The 24122-nt window shown below is 42.1% G+C and overlaps 1 protein-coding gene across 1 annotated transcript in view; it reads left to right on the plus strand.

Moving 5' to 3' along the window:
• tmem104 (transmembrane protein 104) overlaps window positions 1-24122 on the plus strand; it is a 65097-nt gene that overhangs the window by 27912 nt on the left and 13063 nt on the right. The window contains exon 9 of the mRNA XM_069676381.1: window positions 21128-21221. Coding sequence (XP_069532482.1) covers window positions 21128-21221 — 94 coding nt within the window. The remainder of the gene's footprint in view (window positions 1-21127; window positions 21222-24122) is intronic.

The raw sequence follows: 24122 nt of genomic DNA on the forward strand, positions 1-24122 counted from the left end.
GTTCGCTGGCTGAGTGGACGACAGAGGGCTTCTCCTCCCATATCTACAATATTTGTTGGCTTTGAGGATGTGAAAGGAAGAGGATGGAGGCCATTGCATAACAGAGCACTCAGTGTTGATCCTGGCTCTTTCACACAGCTTTGATTGAAAAGATTAAGCGACCGTACATCATCAGGGGTCTTCTTAGGTTTGTGTTCAGCTCCAGCAGAGATTTCTGAGACCTCAATTAAACTTGTCTGTCCTTGATTGTCCCCCGCTAAGTTTTCTCTTTGAATTTCCCTGCGGGGGTTTTGTCACAGCGGCCGGCCGAGCAGCGGTTGGTGTACACCATCCTGCTGGACAGCAGCTACAATTTAAATGGCTGATTTATTGTTCTCCCAGTGTGCGGGACGTGATGGAAAATCAATGCAGCGTATGAGCTCAAAGACAGTTTGTGCTTACGCTGCACTGTTCTTTGCTTATCTTCATGCAGATGTTTCAATTATAGTATGTTTCTATTAAGCTGCACGCTGTCTAGAGATGAAGTTAATTTAAAGTGCAGCCAAAGTTATGAAGTTCAGAAATGGCCTGCCCTGCAACTTTCATCAATACAGAGCTGATTGATTAATTAACTGACTAATAAAGATTTATTCTAAGACAAAGGCCTAAGCTGAGGCCTCCTGCTGACTTTTTACTGCAGGATTGTAGCAGTTATTAACACACATACGACATACAAGGGCCGTGACACACCAGGCTTACGGTCGGCCACTGGCTAATCACAGTGTGCACCTGTGGCCATAGTTTATGCACACTGTTGGCACTAGACGTGTTTTTTTATCTGTTGTTTTATCTTTGTATATTTATCTGGTCTTTATCTTATTTTTGATTGATTCACCTTCTTGTATTTGACTGTGAAAGGTGCTATAGAAATAAACTTTTCTTGCTTGCTTGCTTGTTGGCTTTTGTCCACAGCTTTTCAACCTTAAAGGGGGGTATTATGCTAATTTCAAGCTTCATATTTCACTCTGTGATACCTGTGGAGTAGCTTAGCATCATTTACAGTTAAAATAACTCACACTGATGCTCTGTGCAGGCCCTCATGCAGCCTCTGCTTGAAACAACTCACTTTGTTCTGATTGGCCAGCTCTCAGAAGCCTGCTGAGGCTGCACTTTGTGACGTCACAAAGTGCAGCATGTAGAAACAAACTGTGAGAAACCTGGCGTTCACAGCAGCCGGCAGACTGAGCTGAGGAGCCTGGGGATAATCCAACATACTTTTACCTACAGATTTGAAACTTCACCCACGTTTAGTCTGGACATCCAACTTTGTAACAGTATGTATACGTCTTAAAATATCCCCTCTTTAAGCATGTTGAATCTGCAGCAGAGCAGGTTAGCCAGCGGTTGTTCAGCTAAGGGAATAACTGCACGAGAAGAGAAACTGAATCGAGAAAAGCTAGCAAACCATTCGTATGTTCTTCTTCCACGCAAACACCAAGATTAAAACACCGGGGCCATTTATCAGACAGATTCTCCATTAGTATATATTACAAAACCCTCCTAGGAATCTGAACCGAACTGTGAAAATATGATCCAAGATATATTTTTTTATTGTTGTATGGAAACCGAAAATAACTTTTTCTGTATGAGTTTGAAGCCTGTTGCATGTAAGATATCCTTGAACTTCATGTGTAAGCGTATATCATTTAGTTATCAGTATATTAATAACTTTAGTGCAGGTAATTTTTAGCTGAAGAATCCTCAATGCCATCCCACATATCTACTACACATGGCTGTAGCTGTCTTGTGTGATGTATACTGTAAGGAGGTACAGTATGTACAGTGACTCCCCCACTCGGAGGGACGACAGTGCAGATGGTTTAATGGAGATTATCGCAGCAGGAGGAAGTGTCTGAGCTGCGGTCCACACAGGGGGAGTCCACTCCACACAACAGCAGGACGCTGCATCAGAGCAGCGGATCAGGCCGGGGAGGGGACGCATGAGGCTTGAATGACGGGTGATGATGGGTGTCAAGGACGCACAGAGGTCACCGAGCGCTAAGTGACGAGCCGTGAGGATTTGTTGCCCTGTTTTTGTAGATTAAGACATTTTTAAGTCTGTTTTGTTCCGGCCTGAGTGATTCATCGACTCATTCTGCAGACTTGTTTTTACTAGATAACGTAAATACTCATGCATCATGCTTTTATTAAACAGAAGAAGCCCTTTTCACACTAAAGCCTTATCAGATCTCTTGTGTGCGGTGCGTTCAAGGGCATCCTGAGTGTGTGTGGGTGTGTGTGTGTGGGTGGGTGGCCCAACAAGCCACTGACAGATAAATGTTAAAATTCATCAGCCACTTGATAATAAATCATTATTGTGTCTAAAATCTACTAAAGACCTTTTTTTTCCTCCAGTATTTGGTTTGTTTAAATTTCCCACCCTGTCGTCCGCCCAAGAAAAACATCTGTCGTTTTAGCAAATGCCCTAAACTGACAAATGTTTACTGTGAAGTGACAAAACACTCTGGTTCCCTTGTTTGTCAGAGCAAAGAATGAAGTCCTCTGCTGTTTGTTGCGGAGCTGCAAAGCCCAGTAAAGAGGCCGTCAGAGCGGGTCAACAAAATGATGGACTTTAACTTAGGAAATCAATGTTTGTTTCCTCTAAAAAAATCAATGCACCTCTTTTTACAATGACCATCATTACTTCCCAACTTTACCAAAGTAGTAATTTTAAAGTAAACCATGCATTCAAGAGAAAGCCCTTCAGTTAGGGGAATAACGCGATGTCAAAGTAATCAGAGTTTGGGCTCTGAACGTGCCTAGACAGGCAGAGAGGGTCTGACAAAAGCTGCTGCACTTATCGTTTTGTTTTTGCAATTTGAATCAGTTTTATTGTTCGCTAACTTCCCATTGGACAGCCCGCTCTCACTCCCAACTTGTCGAATACAGCAGCTTTGTTAGTTCTCCACATTTCAAATGTATGACACTGTAGGCACCCCTTAAGTTCAATTCTTGACCACCAGAAAACAGCATTGCCAGCTTGCTTTTACTGCACAGATTGGGATGTCTCCTAGAGCTCATGCACTGAATTGAATTGTAGTATGAAGAGCAATATACGTCCACATAAAGAGGCCATCAGGATAATGGATGTTTCCAACAAGCACACACCTTTTACATTTTACAGTGGAAGCAAAGCCTCTGTTACTACCTCTGATGCTAGTGGAACATCGTCGTCCCACCATTCTGTGCGTTTTACATAGAAGACGAAACGTAACAGAGGCGTAATAATCCCGCTTTGAACTGGCAGAGTAAAAGTGGCTACCGTTTCATAACGTTACCCACATGTGCATATTTGTCCAACTTCCTTGACTCATAAAATGGGATATACTTCTCAGCAAACTTTATTTTGAACATCTAACCAAGATGATGACTTGAACTTGTGTTGTGCAGAAATGGCGCTGACTAAGCTGCTGTACTTCATGAGTTGCATATGAACACTGAAAAAGGTTTTGCTTTCTGTAATCATTCCTCCTGTTCAGACTGCCTATTAAGAGATCCCTTCTTAATGCATTATCTATGTAAGTGATGGTAGTCGGTGTTTGAAGTCGATACTGTTTAAATCAAAGATGTGACCTGATGAAATATCAACCGGGCAGCTTCCAGTAATTAGCCTGTCTCTCTGTGATTTCAGCACTTAAGTCTTATGAATGACAGATTGCTGTACATGTAGACATCTTAAGGTAGGCTAAATAACAGAAACAGCTCTCTGTGTGCTGCTGCAGAGAAGAAAAATACAAGAAACCAGTCAGATTCATATATTTTGAGAGTATTTTTTAATGTGACAGTTGTTTGTGAGCATTTCTCCTTGGAGAGTACGATAAAGTAAATGTGCTTCATTTGTCCCTTTAGTGCGGTAAACAAGGTCCTTTCATTGTGATTTCTTTTTGCTTTCATTTCTGTTATGAGGGAGGCACGGAGGGGAGAATAATCTACATGCTGAATGCAAGGAGCTGTTATCTGGTACAAGGACGTTTCAGGGAGCAGAAATGGTCACACGCACTGAAGGCAAATTAACTTAATTTCTATGCAATGTCGGGCCGTTCATTGCTGCATTTAAAATGCAGCCAGGTTAACAACAGCCTTGCACACGTAGACCCAGTGTAACCTGTAGCTCATTAGATGCTGGGCTGCATGTTTGTGGATTTCTATGCAGTAGGATTCCCCAGCAGTGGACCTTTCTGAATTGATTGGGTGGTTAGCTGCTCTGTAGTCGCTCCTCAGGGAGCAGCTGCTTAAGTGCTGTCCGCTGACCTGTGCTGCCCTTCCCCAAAGGGAAAATAAAATATCCAATCATTGCCTTTTTCAATTACACCTTGATGTATTGCACGTTCACAAGATGTCCACTTTGTTGATGTATCTTTTATTTTCTCCTCAGGTCTATCATCAGTGTAATTTGGAAAGTCATGTACTATAATGCTGCTGCCTCCTCCTCCTCCCCTTCTTCTCTGTCTCCCTTTCACAATACCTGGGATGATGGGCGGAGTAAAATAGCCGCCATCCTATTAAACCTCAAGCAAATTATCGTTCCTCATTTCCTCCCCTGATATGTCCCAGGCCATAAAGTCATAAATCTCCACCGTGTGCTGTTGCTCGTTATTTTTACCTGGGAAGATGTGAAATGGTTTCCTTTTTGAGGAGAACTTGCGCATCGTGGGCTTTAATTAGGTTAAACAGCTTGTTCAAAGTCACAAAGACTGCAGTGAACGGATGCTCATCAGTGTTTACTTTGATGTGACTCTCCTTCCCTTTATGAGAAATGTGACTGTATCTTTTAGAAACAGCTGCAACCGGGTTTTCTTGGGTTAAGGTCAAGTCCAGTCACTTGTGGTTGTGAGTTTTGGGCACTTACTTTGAAAGACACGATGCCAAGTGAATTGTTCATGTGTGTAACTCCTACTGTATGCTGATGATGCACATTTTTCCTTATCTTAAATCCTCCTATTTCCGAGGGGTTTTAACCCATTAACTGGCCATCATCAGTTCTTATCAGGAGCTGAACATAAGATACTAGTGCCCCATTGTACCTTCTAGTCGACTGAGGCGTGGCCACCTTTGCCCATTGGTTTGCGGGCTGCCATTTGGAAGCCTGAAGCATTTTGGATGTTGCCGTCTTGGTTTTTTGGAGCCAAAAGACAGTGGATTCGATTCCTGCGCCTCTAGTCCAATATACAGGTCGCAGTGTTAGAGACTAGTTAATCAAAAGTTAGCCACGCTCCAAAGCATGACCTGCTTTATTGTCCATTTTACTCTTAGTGGGACCAAAATTTACAAAATGAACATCATGTTGTTTTGAAGAAGACTTGAAGATTGAGACTATAAGCTCATTAGGTAAAAAAAGGTTTACTGAGGGAATAAGTGAAAAGTGGGCTCATGTTCTCATAGACTTCTATATATTCAGACTTGCTATTTCCACCAGTGAAGTCGCCCCCTGCTGGCCATTAGATAGAATGCAGTTCTAAAAAACTTTTGCATTGGCTTCACTTTTAAAACACAACCCAAAGGTCATTTTGTAGTCATTTATTTGACTGTAACACAAACAATGTTTTTAACAAACCCAATGAAGAAGTTATGGTGCATAAATCTAACCAATTTTCCACCGTTTCACAGCGTTAGCCAACGTTAACGTTATTGTTAGCATGACGGTGGACATTCTGTGTGTTGCTGCAGTGTGGCTGCAGAAGTGTTATAGAGTGTGTGCATTTGGTGCATTTGGTCTGGTCTGATGCATTCTTCATTCATGTCTTCAGAGTTTATGTACAAGAATGATTCTGCATGTTTACAGGACAAAGGTTGTAATATGCAACAGCTTGTATTAGTTTTACTGAATCATATTTGTTTGAGACCTTTTGTTGTTATTTACATAAGGGTGTGGAACATCCAGATCACCTGCAATATCACGCTGCAGATGACCAATGTTTGGATGAAGTTTTACAAATGAATTCTGCCACAGGCAGTCCAGCCAAGCCATTCCTTTTGTTTGCATATTAAGTCTCTGGCTGACGGTGATAAGGTCGGTGTGTGTTTGTGCTCTTTATTTTCCCTCAGGATATTGGTGTGGTCCAAAGTTGAATGTCACGCAGGTGATCGTCCCACATTCTTGCAGATTATATCCACAGTGCTGCATACATCTGAGTACAGTGGCCCCAGTCTGAATATAAGTCAGCCTTTGTTTTATTCTCAACCTCATTTACTGATGCATCTTTATTCACAGTTTAAAATATACCGACCCGTCCTGCACTCCGTCTCAGGGAACACAATGATACATTCTCCTTGCGTCTCCGCCCTCATTTAATCCCTCCTCCACCTCTCCCTTTGTCTGACTTGTCTTCCTTCCCCTCATTAGAGTCCTATCTCTTTAATCGTGTGGAGACATGGCAGTCCCCGGGGCCAAATACCTCATTAACAGTGCAGGCTACTGCGCTGGATGTGTTTCGTTTTCACCAACTGCAAATGAGATGAAAGCCGCTTAGAGAGTTCGTCTACATTTGTTTTATGTGATTTTTAAAAATCTGGTCACGTAGGTGTTTGAGTTTATTCTCACACTGTGTGTTTTACAATTATCCAGCTATCTATTTAATCAAATGGATGGATCGCAGCAAACATTTTAATGCAATTGTTGATGTGAGAAGGCCGTTGCCTGTAATGTAGCTCTGCCAGTGTTTCTATAGGTATTATTGGTATGAATAACAACAAGTAAACACACTTTCAAATCGACTCAGATTGTTATTCTAAGTGTCCTACAACATTACAGAAGGATCACTATAGATTTAGATCTTTTTCTTATAGGGTACAATCTCCAGGTTTCTATTAATGTGCTCTTAAGCTCCTCCCATCAACAATAATCGGTAATTAAAAGAGCACTCTTCCCGATTTAACCAGACGTCTACGGCTGGCTCCCTTTGTCATGGTTCTAACTCTTCTCGCTCTAGACTGTTTGTCTTCATCTGAGCGTCACATTTGTTTCTTTTTCACTTCTTGTTGAAGTTGTATCTGTAGTCATCCATCTTTTCTTTGTTTGTTCAGCCATAGTAGATTACTGTTTACTCGCAACACTTGCAGAGAGCGGAGAAGCAGCCGCTTAGCTCCGCCTGATGCAATTTTTTTTCCGGGAATGTCGCCACAGACACCCAGTCCATAATAATACTAAATACTGCAAATGCAAAGGCTTTCATCAGTGGGCCATAGGATCAGTCACCATTGTTTTACCTCATTCAGTGATAAATAGTAACTTAAAAGACATTTATTTAAATGAAAAAGTTCTGCTTACATCGCTCTCTGAAGAGGAATGTTTATCTTGCAGAAAACAAGAGTTGCTGGTCAGCTGCTGCCCGTGTCGGTGTCACACACAATATTTGTGTTCCAGACAATAGCAACAAACACCAAAGCCACAGATTAACAGAAACAAACTATCTGGCAAGGCAGCTGTAGACCAGCAACTCCTGTGTTCTGCAAGGTAAAATTAAAGTCAAACCTTCTTCTTACTAATAAACAGAAAACTGTTTCAGTGGCAAAAACAAGTTCTTTTAATAGAAGATCTTTGATCAGGCCCATTTGCCCCAAAGGATTCTGTTGCAGCCTTTACAGCCTGTTTCCGGGCTGCTGGTTGAAGCAATCTGCTCGAGCAATTCCAAAACTTTGTGTCACTATAAGTTTTTAAATCCCAAAGTATCTCACTACATGGCCGAGCTTTAAAACTCCCCTTAAAACATTTGACATAGATCGGAACAATAACCACGGTAATGTGATTTGTTCATGGTCAGATGCTACATTTCGCAGCTCTTTATAAGTCCAGGTTTGGTCAGGGTATCAAAGGATGACACACAGCGCCTCACTGGATGCTAAGTGCTCGACAGCTGTATCACTGACAAAGTGAGTGATATCACCAGATCCTGAATAAATGACACATTGTGCCGCCTTCTCCTGGCTCCTGTGAGGAGAAACACCAACACTGAGTGAGTGAATGTGTGACTCACTCACTGATATTTACTCTATCTCTACTATTATCTGTGTAAGCCCGCACACCAGCGGCAGTGAGCCATACATCAGCAAAGGTGGACAGCAGCTGTATCTGCCTCATGTGAGAACAACCAGGCGTTCATTTTCAATCTTAAATCTGATGTAGGAATGAGCAGCAGCATCCTTTTCTGTTATATCTTATTCAGCCAAAAATAGAAACTAAGAATATATTTTATTTGCTTGGTTATTTGGTGATCGTACAAAGCGATGTCAGAGCAACACTTGGAACAAACTGTGTGAAGGACCTCTGGTGAATTTTATCGTCTCCCTCCTGGCCGACAGTCCGTCCACGTCCTGGTTCACTGCCTTCCTGAAGTCTGCGTCAGTCGCCTTTTGGATGCAGGGCATGCTCAGAGAGAGAGACGGCATTATTTATTCATCTATACATGTGTGTTGGTGAGGTTTTGTGTGTGTGTGTGTGGCTGTGTATGTTTAATTTATGTTGCTTGATGGTGACCCAAAGACCCAGAGGGGGGTTGCAGCAGCGTCCAGAGCTGACAGAGACGGTCACATTAGAGATGGATGGAGAGGCTTCTGTTGGCAGCAGATAAGCGTTCAGTTATACAGACTTTATGTCTACCCCATAAAAACCCAAATATGCATCAACACTCACAGAAGTCAGCACAACATTGACTCATCGTTATTATTATTTATAACCAGTCTTTTACTCGTCGGACTTAGGGACGTGCATGTGTCCAGCAGAGGTTGAACTGATTTAGTCCAGCCAACATGTCACACGTTTTGATGCACTGTCAGCAGCAGGTGCAGCCAGTTTGTAGGAAAAGATGTTCACTGAAGTTAGTTTAACTTTCCGTTCTTTCTTCTCCATCCTCCTTTCTTTCTGTTGACTTTTCTGCACCCAAATCTGGAACATTTCAAGCAAATATCCCTGCAGAATATTTACAGTTTAGACTAAAAGGAAATTCTAGAAAATGAGTAGAGACACGGCGTTATTCCTGTCATAGAAGGGTTGTTTTGTCCTGCTTATGCTTTTAATTGAGGTGCCGATTTCTTACACTCTGTCAGCCTGGTAGATAACAATTAACATTTTTGACGACCCTTATCCTTATCCTTATTTTGCACCGTGTCCAAACAGCAAGCAAGCGTCTAAATACCACATCCCACATTGCGAGCGAGAAGAATGAATGAAAAACGGCCTTGGACATAGCTCACTGTGTAGCCAGAGTTGTGTGGCTCAAAGCCAGTTAAGACGCGGCGACAGAGGAAGACAAAGCAGATCATGGAAAGCAGAGCCATCGAACTGATTTTGATGCTTTTCCAGTTTGGACTCAGTGACAGAGCGAAGGGTGACCTCTTATGGTGCTTGAGTTGTGTGAACAGCAGTTTGAATATCTGAAGATATTCCATGTACCATGATTATGTACAATGATACAGAACAGAAATAAACTAAAATTCAGAAGCTGTAATAAGAGAATAATCATCTTTTTTTAACTAGAAAAATGACTTTTAATCGATTATTAGATGATATAAACTGTTGTCAGATCTTTGTCGTTTATCTGACTGCTTCATTAAGTTATCAATCAACTCTACACTTATTGCCAAAGTGCACTCTTGTGATTATTGATTTGTATTCATGAGGATCACTTCAGTGTCCCTTCACATAATATTTAGCATTACAGTTTCGATGCTGCTTCATGTTGACATTCCTGCACAAGGTTAAATACACGTTTAATCCTCGTAAAGGAAATGACGACGCGTATAAAATTGGTCAAGTCAAATCATTGTGTTTATTTATTTATATTAATTATGTCTGCTTGGTGGAGATGTTAGCAGGTGATTAATGACGCTGAAGGTAGCCTCTCTTTCACCCTGACAAACGTACACTTCCAGTGTGGTTGTAACTGCGTTGTGTTGCCTCCAACCATGTTCATCTTTGCCCCCCCCCCTCTCCCCGCTGCCTGTGTGTTCAGTAAATCAGTTGACTTGTTATTGCTATCATTTGGTCTTGTACGTATCTCCTGGGCTTTTATGGCCTATTTTATTCCATTTCCAATCTGTGCCACCGCGATCAGGCTCCCCCAAAGTCTTTCATCATACATGTCACCACGGAGGCATTAAAGAGCCCCATAATATCCAACATTCCTTTGCATTCTCTACATGATGTATATGAAGTGATTTTTCCACCATTTTATTGTATTTTGCATCATTAAGATGAAATATTGTCCGCGAATCGAAATAATCCGTCTTTTTCTCGAGATTGATGCGTGTTTTTGTCCTGAACATATGTATGTATCTTTTTAATGGGTATTAAATGGTTGGTAATTAATTTCAATCAGTCTGAATGAAAAGTAAAGCAAATTGTGGATCCTTTGTTCTGAGTAATATTTTAATGTCAAACTGTCTGTGTGTCTAAGAAAGTGTTGGATTGCTCGACTCTGTACTGTACTCAGTCAAGGTCTCAACTTGAGCTCTTAATTAAAGTGAAATGATGCGAGCAGCTGTGGAAGCTCTGAATTATTGCCGCTTTCTCAGCTGCTCTGCTGGTGAGGAAACAGACCTGTGTTTCAGTTAAGTTATCTGCATTGCAACGTGCATCTTGTATTTAGTTGCTTATAGCTGCCTCTATACTGTTGCAACATCCTATTTCAGTTGATTAGAGTTGGTTGCCCCAAAGATCTACAGGCTATTTGAGCAAGTATTGAACAACAAAATGCAGCATGTGAGCAGTTCTGGACCAAGTTGGTGGCCTCCGTTGTCGTAGTGATCTCTGGTATGAGTATGATAAAGTTGTCCAGGTTTTGGGCTCTGATGTCCAAAAGCTCCTGACGACTGTAGGAGATGATGCAAGGCTGTTCTGAGTGAATAGACTTGCAACAAACACTAATTGCGAATCTGGAGAGACGCTGAGCCTCACGTTGTGCACACACTGCCGTCTTAAGACAAGGTGCAGAACTATGCTATAAACAGCAAAAATGGCAGCCCAAAATGCAGAGGATGTAATGCACGGCTGAGGAGCCATGCCAGGAGTTCATTTAGATGGATGCACTTCCTGCTAGCAGCTGCAGCCTCAGTGCTACTGTGGGTCGAATACATAAGGCTGAATCTCAGAGTCAGCAAACACACTGCAAAACACTCGTCCATGACATCCTTTGCAGTCATATTTAGGGATGCCATTTTTGCTGTCGTCTATGAACAGGAGAGCTGAGCCGCCTCAGTCAGTATAGCACACACTGAAGGATTTGTTAGACTAAATTTAATGGAGATCCAGATAAAACGTGAAGAAAAATTGCCTTTAAGCTTCAGCGAAAATAAGTAGAGGTGATGATGATGTTAAAGAAAATACCTGATGAGGCCCAAGAGGTGTCAATTATTAATTACATGACCTTATTAGGTCCCGAGCACTGAACGCATTCCTATTGGAATGTTTGTTCTTTTACCAGGACAACAAAAGGTTAGGAAGCCTTCTTTGTGTGTTGGTGAAAAACTCCCAGCAGTGTTGCAGGTTGAAGTTAAACACAAATGGTCCTAATCCAACATGACCTGCATGGAGTTAAAGTACGTTTATCCTGGAAGAAGCCCGGATGTAAACATGAACTTTAACCCTTTAATCACACGTGACCTCCCTTAATCAGCAGAATAGAAGCTGAGAAGTTTCAGTGTCCTTTCTTTCCAGAGATGTGACAATGATCAAAAATCACCAATCTGCTAATACTATAAAAAAAGATTCAGTATTTTCTATCTGAAATCTGTTTGTAATCAAGATTAACATGAGACACAAATGGCTGGGGATCTTGGGACTGTGGGGATTGTTCATCGTAATCCTTCTCTCTCTGTTGGATTGTGGGGGTGGGTGATGGGGAGGGGATTATCAGCGTCCAGGCTGGACCACCGCATGGAAGCACCCGGGCACTTTGCTGGTCTTTCTCCCTGGTGTGATCTCTGCTCGCCCTCTGGCTCTTCTTCCGTTAACCCTGTTTGTTTGTGTCAGCCAAAAGCATTTACCGAACTGAACAGTGATCACAATTGTCAAACGTCTGACAGCTTGGCCGACACAAACAAAGCGCTCGTGTGGCTCGTTTGGATAAAGAACTCAACCACAGTGACGTCCAAGAGCTCGAGGACATCTGTGCCCATCGCAGTGTTTGGCCGACCTCGCAGAAAAGAGCAGAAAAATATGTTGATTAATTACTTAAATGGGGTTGGACGGTCAGAGGTTGACTTATGTAGCCCAACTGTGATGGATGAAGAGCTGAGGCAACACGTGGCTCAGGAGAAACGCTCACATATGTGGAGATTAATGAGACCAGTGGATTGGCTCGTGGCCTCCGACTGACGCAATCTAATGCCAATTAAATGCCTTTCCATACTCTCTGCGCCCTCTCATCCGCACAAATCCAAAACACTGGTCTTTTATAGACTTTGAAAGTGATTGACAGCCGGCGTTGCCAGTTGGTGGCGGGTTTTTCGCCATTATTGAGATCATTCACCATATCTAAGCCCCGTTAATCTCTTACTCCTAAATTATTAACTTTGCGGCGTCACAGAGAGCGCTCGGAAACTTGAAGAAAAGTGATGTTAGTCTGTTACTTTTCTAAAAGTACTTTTTAGACAGAGGACAGATGCAAGCTGAAAGGAGACAGAGACTGAGGACGGTGCAGCAAAGGCCACTAGTTTTTGCAAATGTTGCGACTCCAATGGCAAGAACAGTGCCTTTAGCTTAAATAGGTTTTGTCTACGAATGCCTCGATCAGTTACTTTGATTGTGTTATTGTGCATCTTTTAAATGGTAAAAACATTTGTGCAACACAAAATAACACCAAAAGATGAACTGATTAAAGCAGCAGTACCCAAGCAACAACATTTGTTGTCAATGGAGTGATTCTGGTGAAAAGAATCTTTTTCCTTTAACTCTTCTTTAACAAAAACGTCTCTCTATAGGGATCAATTTGGGATCATGTAATTAGGCAATTGACAATCGGAATATTGAATGACAGTCAGAGTCTTTCAGTGGTAAGAACCAAGCACTGTTTGTGGACAAACGCATTTGCCCCAAAGGATTACATTGCAGCCATTAAAGCCTGTTTCATATCGGTAAAGTAAAGCAATCTACTGGAGCAAACTTATATACTGTCATACTTCTTTAATGGGTTATGACAAAATGGGGGCTCGTCCGGGATCCCCATTTTGTCATAACCCGGCCCGTGAGGCCATGACAAACAACTGAGTCCAGAGAGCGAGCGAGAGAGAGCGAGAGAGAGAGAGAGACCGCCGGAAGCTGCTGTATTTATACTCGGAGCCATGGGCCCAGGTGCTCCATACAGCGGCAGCTATTGACCAGCTCCTCTGCAAACAAACACATGCGTTAATACAAGAGATTTATACTATGCAGGGGCCGTCACAACGTCTCCAGTCTGTGCCCTCTAAAGAGGTAATAGGGCCTATCTTAGTGTTTGTATCCATGATTGCTTTGGTCACCTGTCCCGTCTCACACTCCCGGTTTGTTGTGTTTCTCTGAAGTGTGTGATAGCAGCCGGCCAGGTGGCTGTTGCAGAGAGTGTTGTCACACACCGAGGAGGAGAAATGACCGATTTTTTAAAGGATGTCTTTCTTGTCAAAAGTGAAATGCTCACAGCTGATGTGTGTGCTGCAGCGGAGGAGCAAAACCCATCAGCCTGGTGAAGGGGGGTGAACGGGGGGCGGAGGGGGGGTCTAGCCAGAATTGATTCATGCCACTTTTCCCCTGACAGAGTTTGTTTTTGTTTATTGAGACATTTATTAAAGTGAGCATGAAACGTAAGCAGTTTCTGTGGCGAGGAAGCAGAAACGCAGATAAAATGCGGATGTCCGCCCTGCGAGCAAAAGTGCGATGAAATTGCTGGAACAGCCAGAACAAAGTATTAAATGAATAAATGCATCGGAACCAAGTGTCATTCAATCTGTCCACGCTATGAAATTCTGGTTATATTCATCTCTTGTTCTCCTGGTGTCTGGCACTTTTATCCCTCCAGCTGACACCGCTGCAGCTGGGGAGAAACCACTGATGCTGGTGCTCAGATGTACCGTGTGATGTAGATATGATTACAACTGTTAAACATTTGACACCTTGGAGCACACAGGTGGCTGATTGATGATTGTAGTTTTTTAATAATATCAACAAGAAAAATCTTCCTTTTTGCAGCTTTACTTTCATATCCAAGAAGGGAATTGTTCAGTCGTGTCCCACATCAGGAAGTCTGACGTGGAAATGCATTGCTTCTCTCAGCAACATATTGAGCTACTGCTGCACGTCGTCAGAGCCACGCTGTGGGGGACACTGTTTTTGTTAAGAAGACACGATATATATTTGCTAATGTCATCTGTAGAGATATTATCAACAGCCCGGGCTCGCCAGACGGCGTCTTTTTTAGCTGGAGCGTTCATTGTTTTTGCAGTGGAAAGCTTGGGCATCTGTCCTTTGCATCATCAGGTTGTATCTTTATTGATGATCACGTGACATAACGTGATTTGGCCATGGAAATTGTTGTTTGCAGAGTCCAGTCTAAAGTGATTTAAAATATAAAACCTAATAGCCTCCTAAAACCTAAATAAAGGCTTCTCTCTTTATTGTCGGCCAGCGTTTGAGAATGTATCGTATGGTTTATGAAATCAGCCTTGCCTTAGCAGTCTGTACTTCAGTCTGGACTGGATGTATCTCTTCTTCCTGCTTCATCGCTCGCAGCCGGATCGCACTGACAGGGCACAAAAGCACTGCTTCTTTAAGGTGAAATGGTGAAGTGCGATCTCCTGCTGGCCGCGGTGATCCTACCAGTCTGTCTCTGTGCTCTGGCATCACAATGCCAACTCTTTGGGTCTGAGTCACCCTACAGCACCCGCCCACTCACACTTCCTCTTCCCTTCTTTCCCATGCTCCCTTTGTCATTCTCTGTAGCCTGAAGTCCTTTGTTATCTAATTTCTCCCAAACTAAAGAACTCCTTTTTTAATAGGACCAAGCCTCTTCATATATTTAGTCTCTGTCCTCATTGTCTAGTTAATGAACTGTCTTTGTGGTTTTACACGTTTTAGACCATTAACTTTAAGTCTTAGTCAAAGCTTTACTGACATAAATTTCCCAAAGTGTAGAAATCAACATAAAAATGAAAGCATGCTTTGTAAATGATGGTCAGCAGGAGTGTTTGCAAGGTAAAGTTAATTGGACAAAACGAGAGCGAGTGAAGTTAGCGGTGTGCTGCGTTAGCCATCATTAACCAGCATTTTAAAAGCTCTTACTTCAGGTACATTTTCCGGAAACACAACTCTGCCTATGGCTGCATGCAGACTGATCTATTGAGCCTCCTGTAGAGTGATCAATCTCTTTCCAGAGCTGCTTTTGTGATTGATCTGTCGCTGTCCTGCTGTTGAATATCAGCACTTTAATTCTGACACAATTTAAAATGTGGTTCACTTTGTATTTCTGACCACAGCAGCCACATTAAGGTCTTTGTTGGTGAATTAATTGGTAAAAATGTAGCAATCTCTATAACGAAGACTTGTGTCGTCGTGTTCTTGCATTGGTCTCGTTGTTGAGATACAGTTGAGCAGCCCAGTGTCCTCAGGCCATCGTTCGGGATGGGGTTTTATGGGAGGCTGTAAGCTGTTGGAGGTGCAGTCGTGATTCATGAGTGGTCTAGAAACTGTTCATCAGCCGTGTGCCCACATAAAGAACAGGCGCGGTGCTATGTAGCCTCAGGGATATCACTATCTCTGCAACACTAGGCTGGTGTCTGACCTGTGCATTGAGACGGCTCCGTGTTTGAGCTGATGAAAGCTTTACAATGAATCTATTTGGACTTGTTTACCAATTGATTTTCTTCTAATCTGACCTGAAGGTGTTGGGATCTTTTTGGATGTCTAGGGGAACCACGTTAGTAATGTAAAGAGTTTTCATAAAACATTTACCAAAATGGACAAAAACGAGAAGAGGCTGAAAAACAAAGTAAAACCATTTATATCTTTGCAGAAAATTTAAGCTGTGTCTAAATCCAGGGGCTGCAGCCTTCGAAGGAGGCGGCCCACGGAGGATTCTCCATTCATAGCCTGCGTAGAGATTAAATGAGATGGTCTGGTCTACCCTTGCGTCACCAAACGCCAGTCCTGTCGCCTAGCAACAGGTAGCTAGCAGGCTTACTAGCTAGCATAACTAACGCTGAGTAAGTTAACCTATTATTTTAAAGATTTGTTTCAAGAGACCTTTAGTTTTCTTAAACAGGTGTAACGCTAGTTATTTGACTGAGTTGAAACCAAAAACGTTTACATTTTTAAGTGTATTCCTCGGCCGTTTAAAAGTCTGCCATTTCGTTTGAATTGGCACGCAATGCATCTCAGGATACGGTGGGCCGCGAAAGATGCACCTGATGGATCCTTCGCGTCCGGTCGCATCTGAAGGAGCCTTCGAATTGGGACAGCCTTCGACACATCTCTGTGACGCAGTCGGCCTTCGAATACGGCCTTTGAAGGCTGCAGCCCCTGGATTGGGACACAGCTTTTTTAACAGACATAAAGTTACTTAAATTCCAGAACTGGAGGCAGAACGGCATCACGGTCTCCAACTGGTGAAATAAACAAAGACTTGTAGCTACCAAAATCTAACAGGAAAACAAAACTAAGCTTCTTTACTTTCCACAAAACAGGAGAAAATGTGAAAGCACAATAAATAGCGGCTTTTTAATGATACCACAACTAATTCTTCTATCACAAGTCAGCAGAGCACAAAGGTTAAATAGAGCTGTACCCAAAAACACAGACTTGCTACACTAGCAACAAGCTCTACAACGTCAACACCAAACAAATAGCTCAGTGGGCAAAAAGGAGAAGAAGAAAAAGTTCGGAAAAGTTCACATGAACGCTCCTCAAGTCAGTAAAACCTCTCATAAAGTAGGAGGAAGTTTTGGTACTGGACTTTCTGAGTTGACAAAGTAGAAGAAACTTTATGAATTAAGTTTTGCTCACATGTAATGCGTAATATGGTATCAGTTTTTCCCGTTAGTTGCTGCACGGATAGAGGGACCCAGATCAGTTAAAAGAGCATTAAAACATATCAAAATAAGTTATTAGATAGAATAGATAGTCTTTTTGTGTCACGGCAATATTCAGCTATTGTTCTGCCACTAGTAAAGAGAAATCACCAGCAAACCACACTCATTTTTTAAAAATCAATTTCCCCAAAGAAACGGATAAAGGAAAGCTTGTGTTCACCTTTCTGTAAGAACTCCTTTCGATAGATAGTATCAGGGCCCGCTAAGTAAAGAAGTTTGTTTGCCCAGACTGATGTCAAGCTGTCGTTTACAAAGTGATCTTTAGACAGAAACCAAAGGTGGTGCGAGAGGGCAGACCGAGCTGAAACATTTAGTGCGAGAACACTGCTGTCTGTCTGCCAGCTGCCATTAATTTCACTCTCTTCCTCAGACACATCTCTCTTCATAATGGTTCATTCATTACCTCCAGTAGATGTTGAGGATTTATGCTTTGGCTCGCCTTGAGCTTTGGCTGCACTTTGCCAAGAAGACAGCTGGTAATACTGTAATATACAGGCACATAGGCATCATCATTATTCAGCAGAATTAAAGGCTATTATTTTTCCCCTCTCACCCCCACAGACGCCCAAGCTGTCCGTGTGTACATCTGGAAGTAAACGCTGACTTAGCTGTGTCCGAAATGATTCCCTTGTTTCCTCATTCACTACTTCAAACACAAAGAACACTCCACAGGGTGCTTCCAGATACTTTTAAAACACTGTTTTGCATCAACACTACCTTATTGATTAACAGCATTAATAAGTAAAGTGTCCCCTGATATGTGCTTGTGTACAAACAGCACCTATTAATGCTTGTGTCATCTATCATCTATCTATAAGTAGTAGCCAATTAATAGAATGTGTACATTTCCAACAATGTCTCCAGAAACAGAATATAATGTGCTTAATGAAGATAGATTTCATGGATTTTCACTTAATCAAGTTGCCCGTGTCACAGTGATGATGCTGGTGTTTGGAGGATATCATCTTTAACATGTTCACCAAGCGTGAGATTCATGTTGAGAATCAGTCAAGCTTCGGAAAAGATTATGACTTTTTTCAAAGTGGACTTTACGTTGGACAGGAACAGCAACCTCTGGATAAAAATGCTTAGAGAGTACTAGCCAATCATAGCACAGTTGGCACAGTTGTCTGGCCAATAGCACAGTAGGGCGGGACAAGGCGGCATCTTCTTAGGGAAGAAAAATTGAGCCAAAAATACAGCCAATGCTGAGAGGATGTCATTAGATTAACAGGTATTTATAATAATAATAACCATTATTTTTTGTACAATAAAACATAAAACACATACATTTAAATATACAGTATCCATCAATAAATTACCATAATAAGTATAATACAATGAAAGCCATAAAAATAATAAAGGTCAATTACAACGAGTTAAAGAAGTTAAAAACAATTACAGCTGAAATCAATCAGACTTTTGAGAAGATTTCTGAATTGACCCATTGGAACCAGAGTGTCGAGCTCTAAGGTGCACTGTCATTTGTTCCAAGCATTCGGTGCGAAGAATTTAAAAGCAGTCTTTCCTAGTTCACTGGGAACTCTGAATTTGGTTACACACTGAAGAATTTTGAACTGATGATGGCACTAAAGTTATTAAGATAACTAACACATACTTTATTGTCTTATCTGAATCTGAATTTGGCTTGACAACAGTACGTCATACAGCTGCGTTCACTAAATACAATACACAACAAACAGTCCAATAGTATACCAAGAAATGTTGGCAACTGACATACAACATTAAATAAACGCATATATACAATATTGCACAACCCCTGTGTTATAAAAGGAATGAGATCATGGGCATTATAAAACTGAGGATTATTACATAAATGCATGGGTTAAGGCTGAACATGTAATCGTACCTCCATTGGAAATGCAACATGATCCAGCACAGCCTCTAAAATACAGAGGGAAAATCACTTAGGCAAAATAGTCAAACACTGTTCCTAGATAATGCTGTCGTTCAATACAGACGCACTGGCCCACACATCTTGTTCTTTAGACCTTAGTAAACATCTTTAATCCCGGCAGAAATCACACAGCAATCGTTTCAATATGTCACCAAAATATTGCAAGGGTTGGTAGTGATTTTATTGCAAAGATTAAAGATGTTTAGTCTTAAGATCATGATGTGTTGAACAGGACATATGTTGTACAACAGCATCAGTTTGCATCATTGTTGTTGAGACATTTTGCCAAAGAGGTGGAAAGAAAGGCCGACAACGCCACGCAAAGAGACACAATGCCAGCATGGCTTACCAAACAGTGGTCAGGAATGTTGTGAGTCGAGGCTCGGTAGATTAAAAGATCTATTTTTTATGTTTCTTAGTGACATCTTACATTTGACCCTGATTCTACACATGCAACGCTGAGCTAAAGACTGTGAGTCCCTGTTTGAAGCCCTGCAGGCTGCTCTTCAGATGAAATGGCACACAAGAGACTGCCTCTGAGATCATGTGCAGTCAGACCTGAGAGTGGCAGAGAGCGGGGGTCGAGGGGAGGAAATGGATGAAGGGAATGCGTTTGCAGGCCTAAAGGAGGAGAAGGAGTGAGGGGAACTGATGGAATTGGAGCTACAGTAGCTGAGCCACTGTCTCTGATTTCAGGTCTTGATAAAGAAAAGTATCAGACAGGCAATCAGAGCTGTGGCCTGAGAGGACTTCAAATTTTTGGTGGACTATGGATTGGTCCACTTTTTCATCTGTTCGCCTATCTTTGAGAGGGCTGATGGGATTTTGACAGCATTTGGTAGATTGATACGTCCTCACGGGTATTTCAAAATTACTTGCCAGTGAATTACCTAACAGTGATCACGCAAACATGCAAGAGCGGCAGAATGCAAACATGTTAGAAGCAGGGATGTCTTTCCAGTTACTGATAGTTGTTACACCTTTGAAGGCTGAACAAATGTTTAAAAAGTGACCGTCGCAATTTCCTTGCGCCAGTGTGGAATGTTCAACTAACTTATTTTTACAACCAACAGTCTGAAATCAAACGACGCTCAGATTTCTTATGTTTAAATGGTTGTACTAGAACTTTATTAATTTGGGGTCTTTTAAAACCACTAATGAATAATATGTCTGATAACATTACAGAACGTATCTCTGCAGTGATGGAACCTTTTTTAAAGTTAAAATTTCTTGTTTTATGAGCCAAAAACAGCCATTACGTCGTTTTCTTCAAAGCCACCAGATTCCATTGACAAAACCAGCGATTTAAACTTGCAGAACCCGATATTTGCTTATCGACCTCTGCCTTGATCTGTTCGTTTTTTTAGTGGTATTAAGCACTTTCAAATACTGTTTTTAATATGAAAAAAATAACATTAAAAACACCAAAGTTTCATAATAACAAACAAACTAACTGATCGCCACATTGGAAGACGAGAAACTCCTCTGTTCCACAAGCTAAAATAAGTGTTTTTTTGCATGGAGTCTGGTGGCTTTGAAGAGTGTTGTCATAGGTCATCAAAACAAAACAAAACATCTCACTTTTTAACAGGTTTACCTCTGTGGGGATTTTTTCTGTGATGTTGTTGGACAAGAATAAAAAATTTAGGTCGACAGTGAAAAATAGATGTTAAAAATGTTCACTCAATATAAAACCTGCTTGATAATTAATAATGTCTGTCAAGTAATGTTCTCTTTCTCTGATTAATCAACTGTTTGAGCAGTAATTAGAGGCATGTGATGCACCTCACACAGCTGTGATGATATGTTTCAGGGAGAATACAAATCAGAAGTATCTCAAAGGTTGGATTGGACAGATGTTCATAATACTCATCCCTGTAAATCACATTTACTCACTGACAAGCTCTGACATTTACACCATCATTCATAGTGGCTGACATTTTACTGTTATTGCCTTTGTTTCTCAGTGTTTGCCGCCTCTTCTTATTGGATAGTAAAGGGAGGTCCTCACTTAAAGCCTGTTTCACAAGCCCTCTTTAAATAAAGGCTGATTTTAAAAGCTGTTTGTTTGCCTGTTGGAATATTTTTTGTCTGACTCTTCCGCTGTATTTCTTCCTGCAGAGCATCTTCACCGTCCTGTTGGGGCCTTTCACCTTCTTCAACGCCCAGAAGACCAAATATCTTCAGATTCTCACCTCGCTCATGCGCTGGATCGGTAAGAACAATTTAATCTTACAGTATTCCCTTAAAAACATTTAGGCTTTTTCTTGGCCTCTTATCATCCTCCTTTTTATTCCTGTTTGGCTCCAGCCCTCTGTTTCCGCCTCCTCTTTTTCTTGCGACACATATTTCCATTTTCTCCGTGTCTCCCCCCATTTCTCTCATCCCTCCCTCCCTCCTGCCCTCGCCTGTGCGGCGGCTCCGCTCAGGTCCGTCCATCATGGTTCGGTCCTGCTCTGTGTCTTTGATTCCCATCTCCTCTCATTCCTCAGCCTGACAGGCCTGACAGCCCGTCCCAAGCTTGATTGGACCGTCACTCACAGGGCGACGGGCGAAAATAAACCGCCCGTCCTGGGTCCGCTGTTAAAATCACAACACCACTGAATCATGGCGCTCCAGCCATCCCCCGCACAGCCGCGTGCTACCTCGCATAAACAACACACAAACGCAGCAGCATCCACACGCTGTCCACCAAGAAACACAACGGTATTAGCTGCACCTTTCACTCTTCTTTATCGTCACCCTCCCCCCCTCGCATGTGCTGTATTTGATTGGTGCTGTCGTGTTTGCAGGGCTCTTTACAACACCGGCTAATGATTCAAAATGGCTCCAGTCCCAGCCCTGTGTTTACTCCATGTATGTGAGTGATAACATGAAGAAAAGGTCCAGACACTCAGCCAAGAAAGTTAGAGTCTAAATCATGAGGAAAATCACATAAATGTCAGTTTAGACTGAAGCCAAAAAGAAAAACATTGTGCTCTACATTATTCTGAGTCACAGGGTGAAAGATGTCTGCTTGAGCTAAGATGTGAGAGGCTAAAGATCGTTAGCCCCAACAAAGAAATCTAAATCACAAACAAGTCAATTAAGTGAGCGCACGAAAAAGTTCTGCAGAGAAATTCTGTAATTTTACACTTTTATCCCAAATAATAATAACCAAACACCGTCAACAAAGTGCTCAACATTACAAAATACAAGTCTTTATTAAAATCACGTCACTCTTTAACTTCACATTACATGAAAACACGCCACATTCTCCCACTCCGCTCAGCTGAGTTATTTTTGTGTCTGTTTATGTGAAATCACTGACACTCTGCAGACATCAGACCCCACCTCCCCTCCTGACCATCACTCACCACTCCCTGGCTACACCTGCAGTCACCTGTGCTGCCCTGCGAGAGGACGGGGTGTGTTTAATGTCAGGGTTCACAGCTGGCGGGTGTGTCGGGGCCCTGCCTCCCGCCCTCGGCTCTGGCCTTGTCACCATCGTTGCCACTCAACTGTAGCAACCTTCTCGTCCGCTGAGCCCTGTTTCCTTTACAGCAAACATGAGTGATGGAGTGACTTCCTGCTGCTGTGCTGCCTGTGACACGCTGTGATTTTCAATAGAGTAGCCATTAGCCCGGGACAGTGTGACACCTTGTGTACAACCCGGACAGGACTGCAGTAATTTGGTAGCTTTTCTCCCTCCTGCCATGCCACTTCATTGTTCCCAAATTAAAATAGAAATGAGTGCAAAGGGCAGCGTTTGGGCTCAGGCCATCTGTGCACATTACGGTCGGTCATCACATTAAAGTCTTGAACAACACAAAGTCATTATTGATCAAACAAGAGGATGTGATGCAGCAGCTTTCCTGCTCTTTTAAACTAATGTGCCTGTGTTACTTCAGATATCTGAGACGCTGCAGAGGTTATTATTTTGTCAGTCAAATGACATAATAATTACTGACTGGTCTTTGAGGCCTTTGTTTGTATTTTCTGTTAAAGCTTTATTGAATTAAAGTATTAAAAACACAATAATATGCAATAAGAATATAAGAACATAAAAAACTAGATTTAAAGTCTTTAAAAAAAGTATCTCAAAGGTTCGGCCCCAGTTTCTCCCTTGGTCCCACCCTTAGTTTTGTAGTATCCTCGACTGGGTCGTGGCCCTTTTAAAGACAGCTACAAAGAGTAGTGGCTGAAAACTTTGGCAAGGAAATGGGACATCATTGTTGTGTCACATTTTTCAAACAAAATAACTCTTCTGTCACATGATTGATTGTTCACTGAAAGTTTTCCTTGACATCATGAACACAGATTTTTCTTAACGTATGACAGTTAAGTTTCACACGGTGGTGCGGTGGTTAGCGCTGCTGCCTCAAAGCTGGAAGGTTTCTGATTCGAGTCCCAGTTCGGACAAAGGGGGGCCTTTCTGAGAGTTTGTATGTTCTCCCCATACATGTGTGGCTTCCATGCTGGTACTCCGGCTTCCTCCCACAGTCCAAAGACATGCTCGTTAGATTCACTGGTGATAAGCAGTATATATACGGATGGATGACAGTCACATTTTTTGCATGATTATTCGCGGCTATTTCCCCCAAACTGGTGGCCTTGCTCTAGGTTTAAATCCCTTATGCAAGGCCCCTCCTACATCCAGTGTTTGGTTCGTACATGCTGGTCCACTTCAAAAACATGGCCGACTCCGTAGAAGAGGACCTACTTCCTCTGTAGAGATAAAGAACCAATTCTTTGGTAACAAAACACAACTATTGACCAAAGACCATAAAACACTCAGTACCATCCACTCCAACCACTCAGAGCTTGTTAACCTTTACGTCTCATCTCTTCATCCCCGTGTTATAATGAGTCCGGTGCGAACGGTGCTGCTTGCAACGTGCATCAGTGCTCACTTCAGCACATCACGTTAACCTTTGTGCTAAATCTTTATTTGCAAGTGACATTTGGGAATTTAAATATAACCAAGAAATACTGCTTGAGGATGTGATCCTTGATGTGCCCCCTGAAGTCATCAGTCTGTCCTTAAATTTACCACCAGAGACAAAGACTTTTGGTAGTGGAGTATGAGGAGTGTGCTTAGCCACTTACAGCGTATTTAAAAAGTCACAATCCAGAA

The sequence above is a fragment of the Semicossyphus pulcher genome, unplaced genomic scaffold (genome assembly GCF_022749685.1).
Source record: "Semicossyphus pulcher isolate SPU_LCO1_2020_fin unplaced genomic scaffold, fSemPul1.0.p SCAF_25, whole genome shotgun sequence".
Taxonomy (NCBI): domain Eukaryota; kingdom Metazoa; phylum Chordata; class Actinopteri; order Labriformes; family Labridae; genus Semicossyphus; species Semicossyphus pulcher.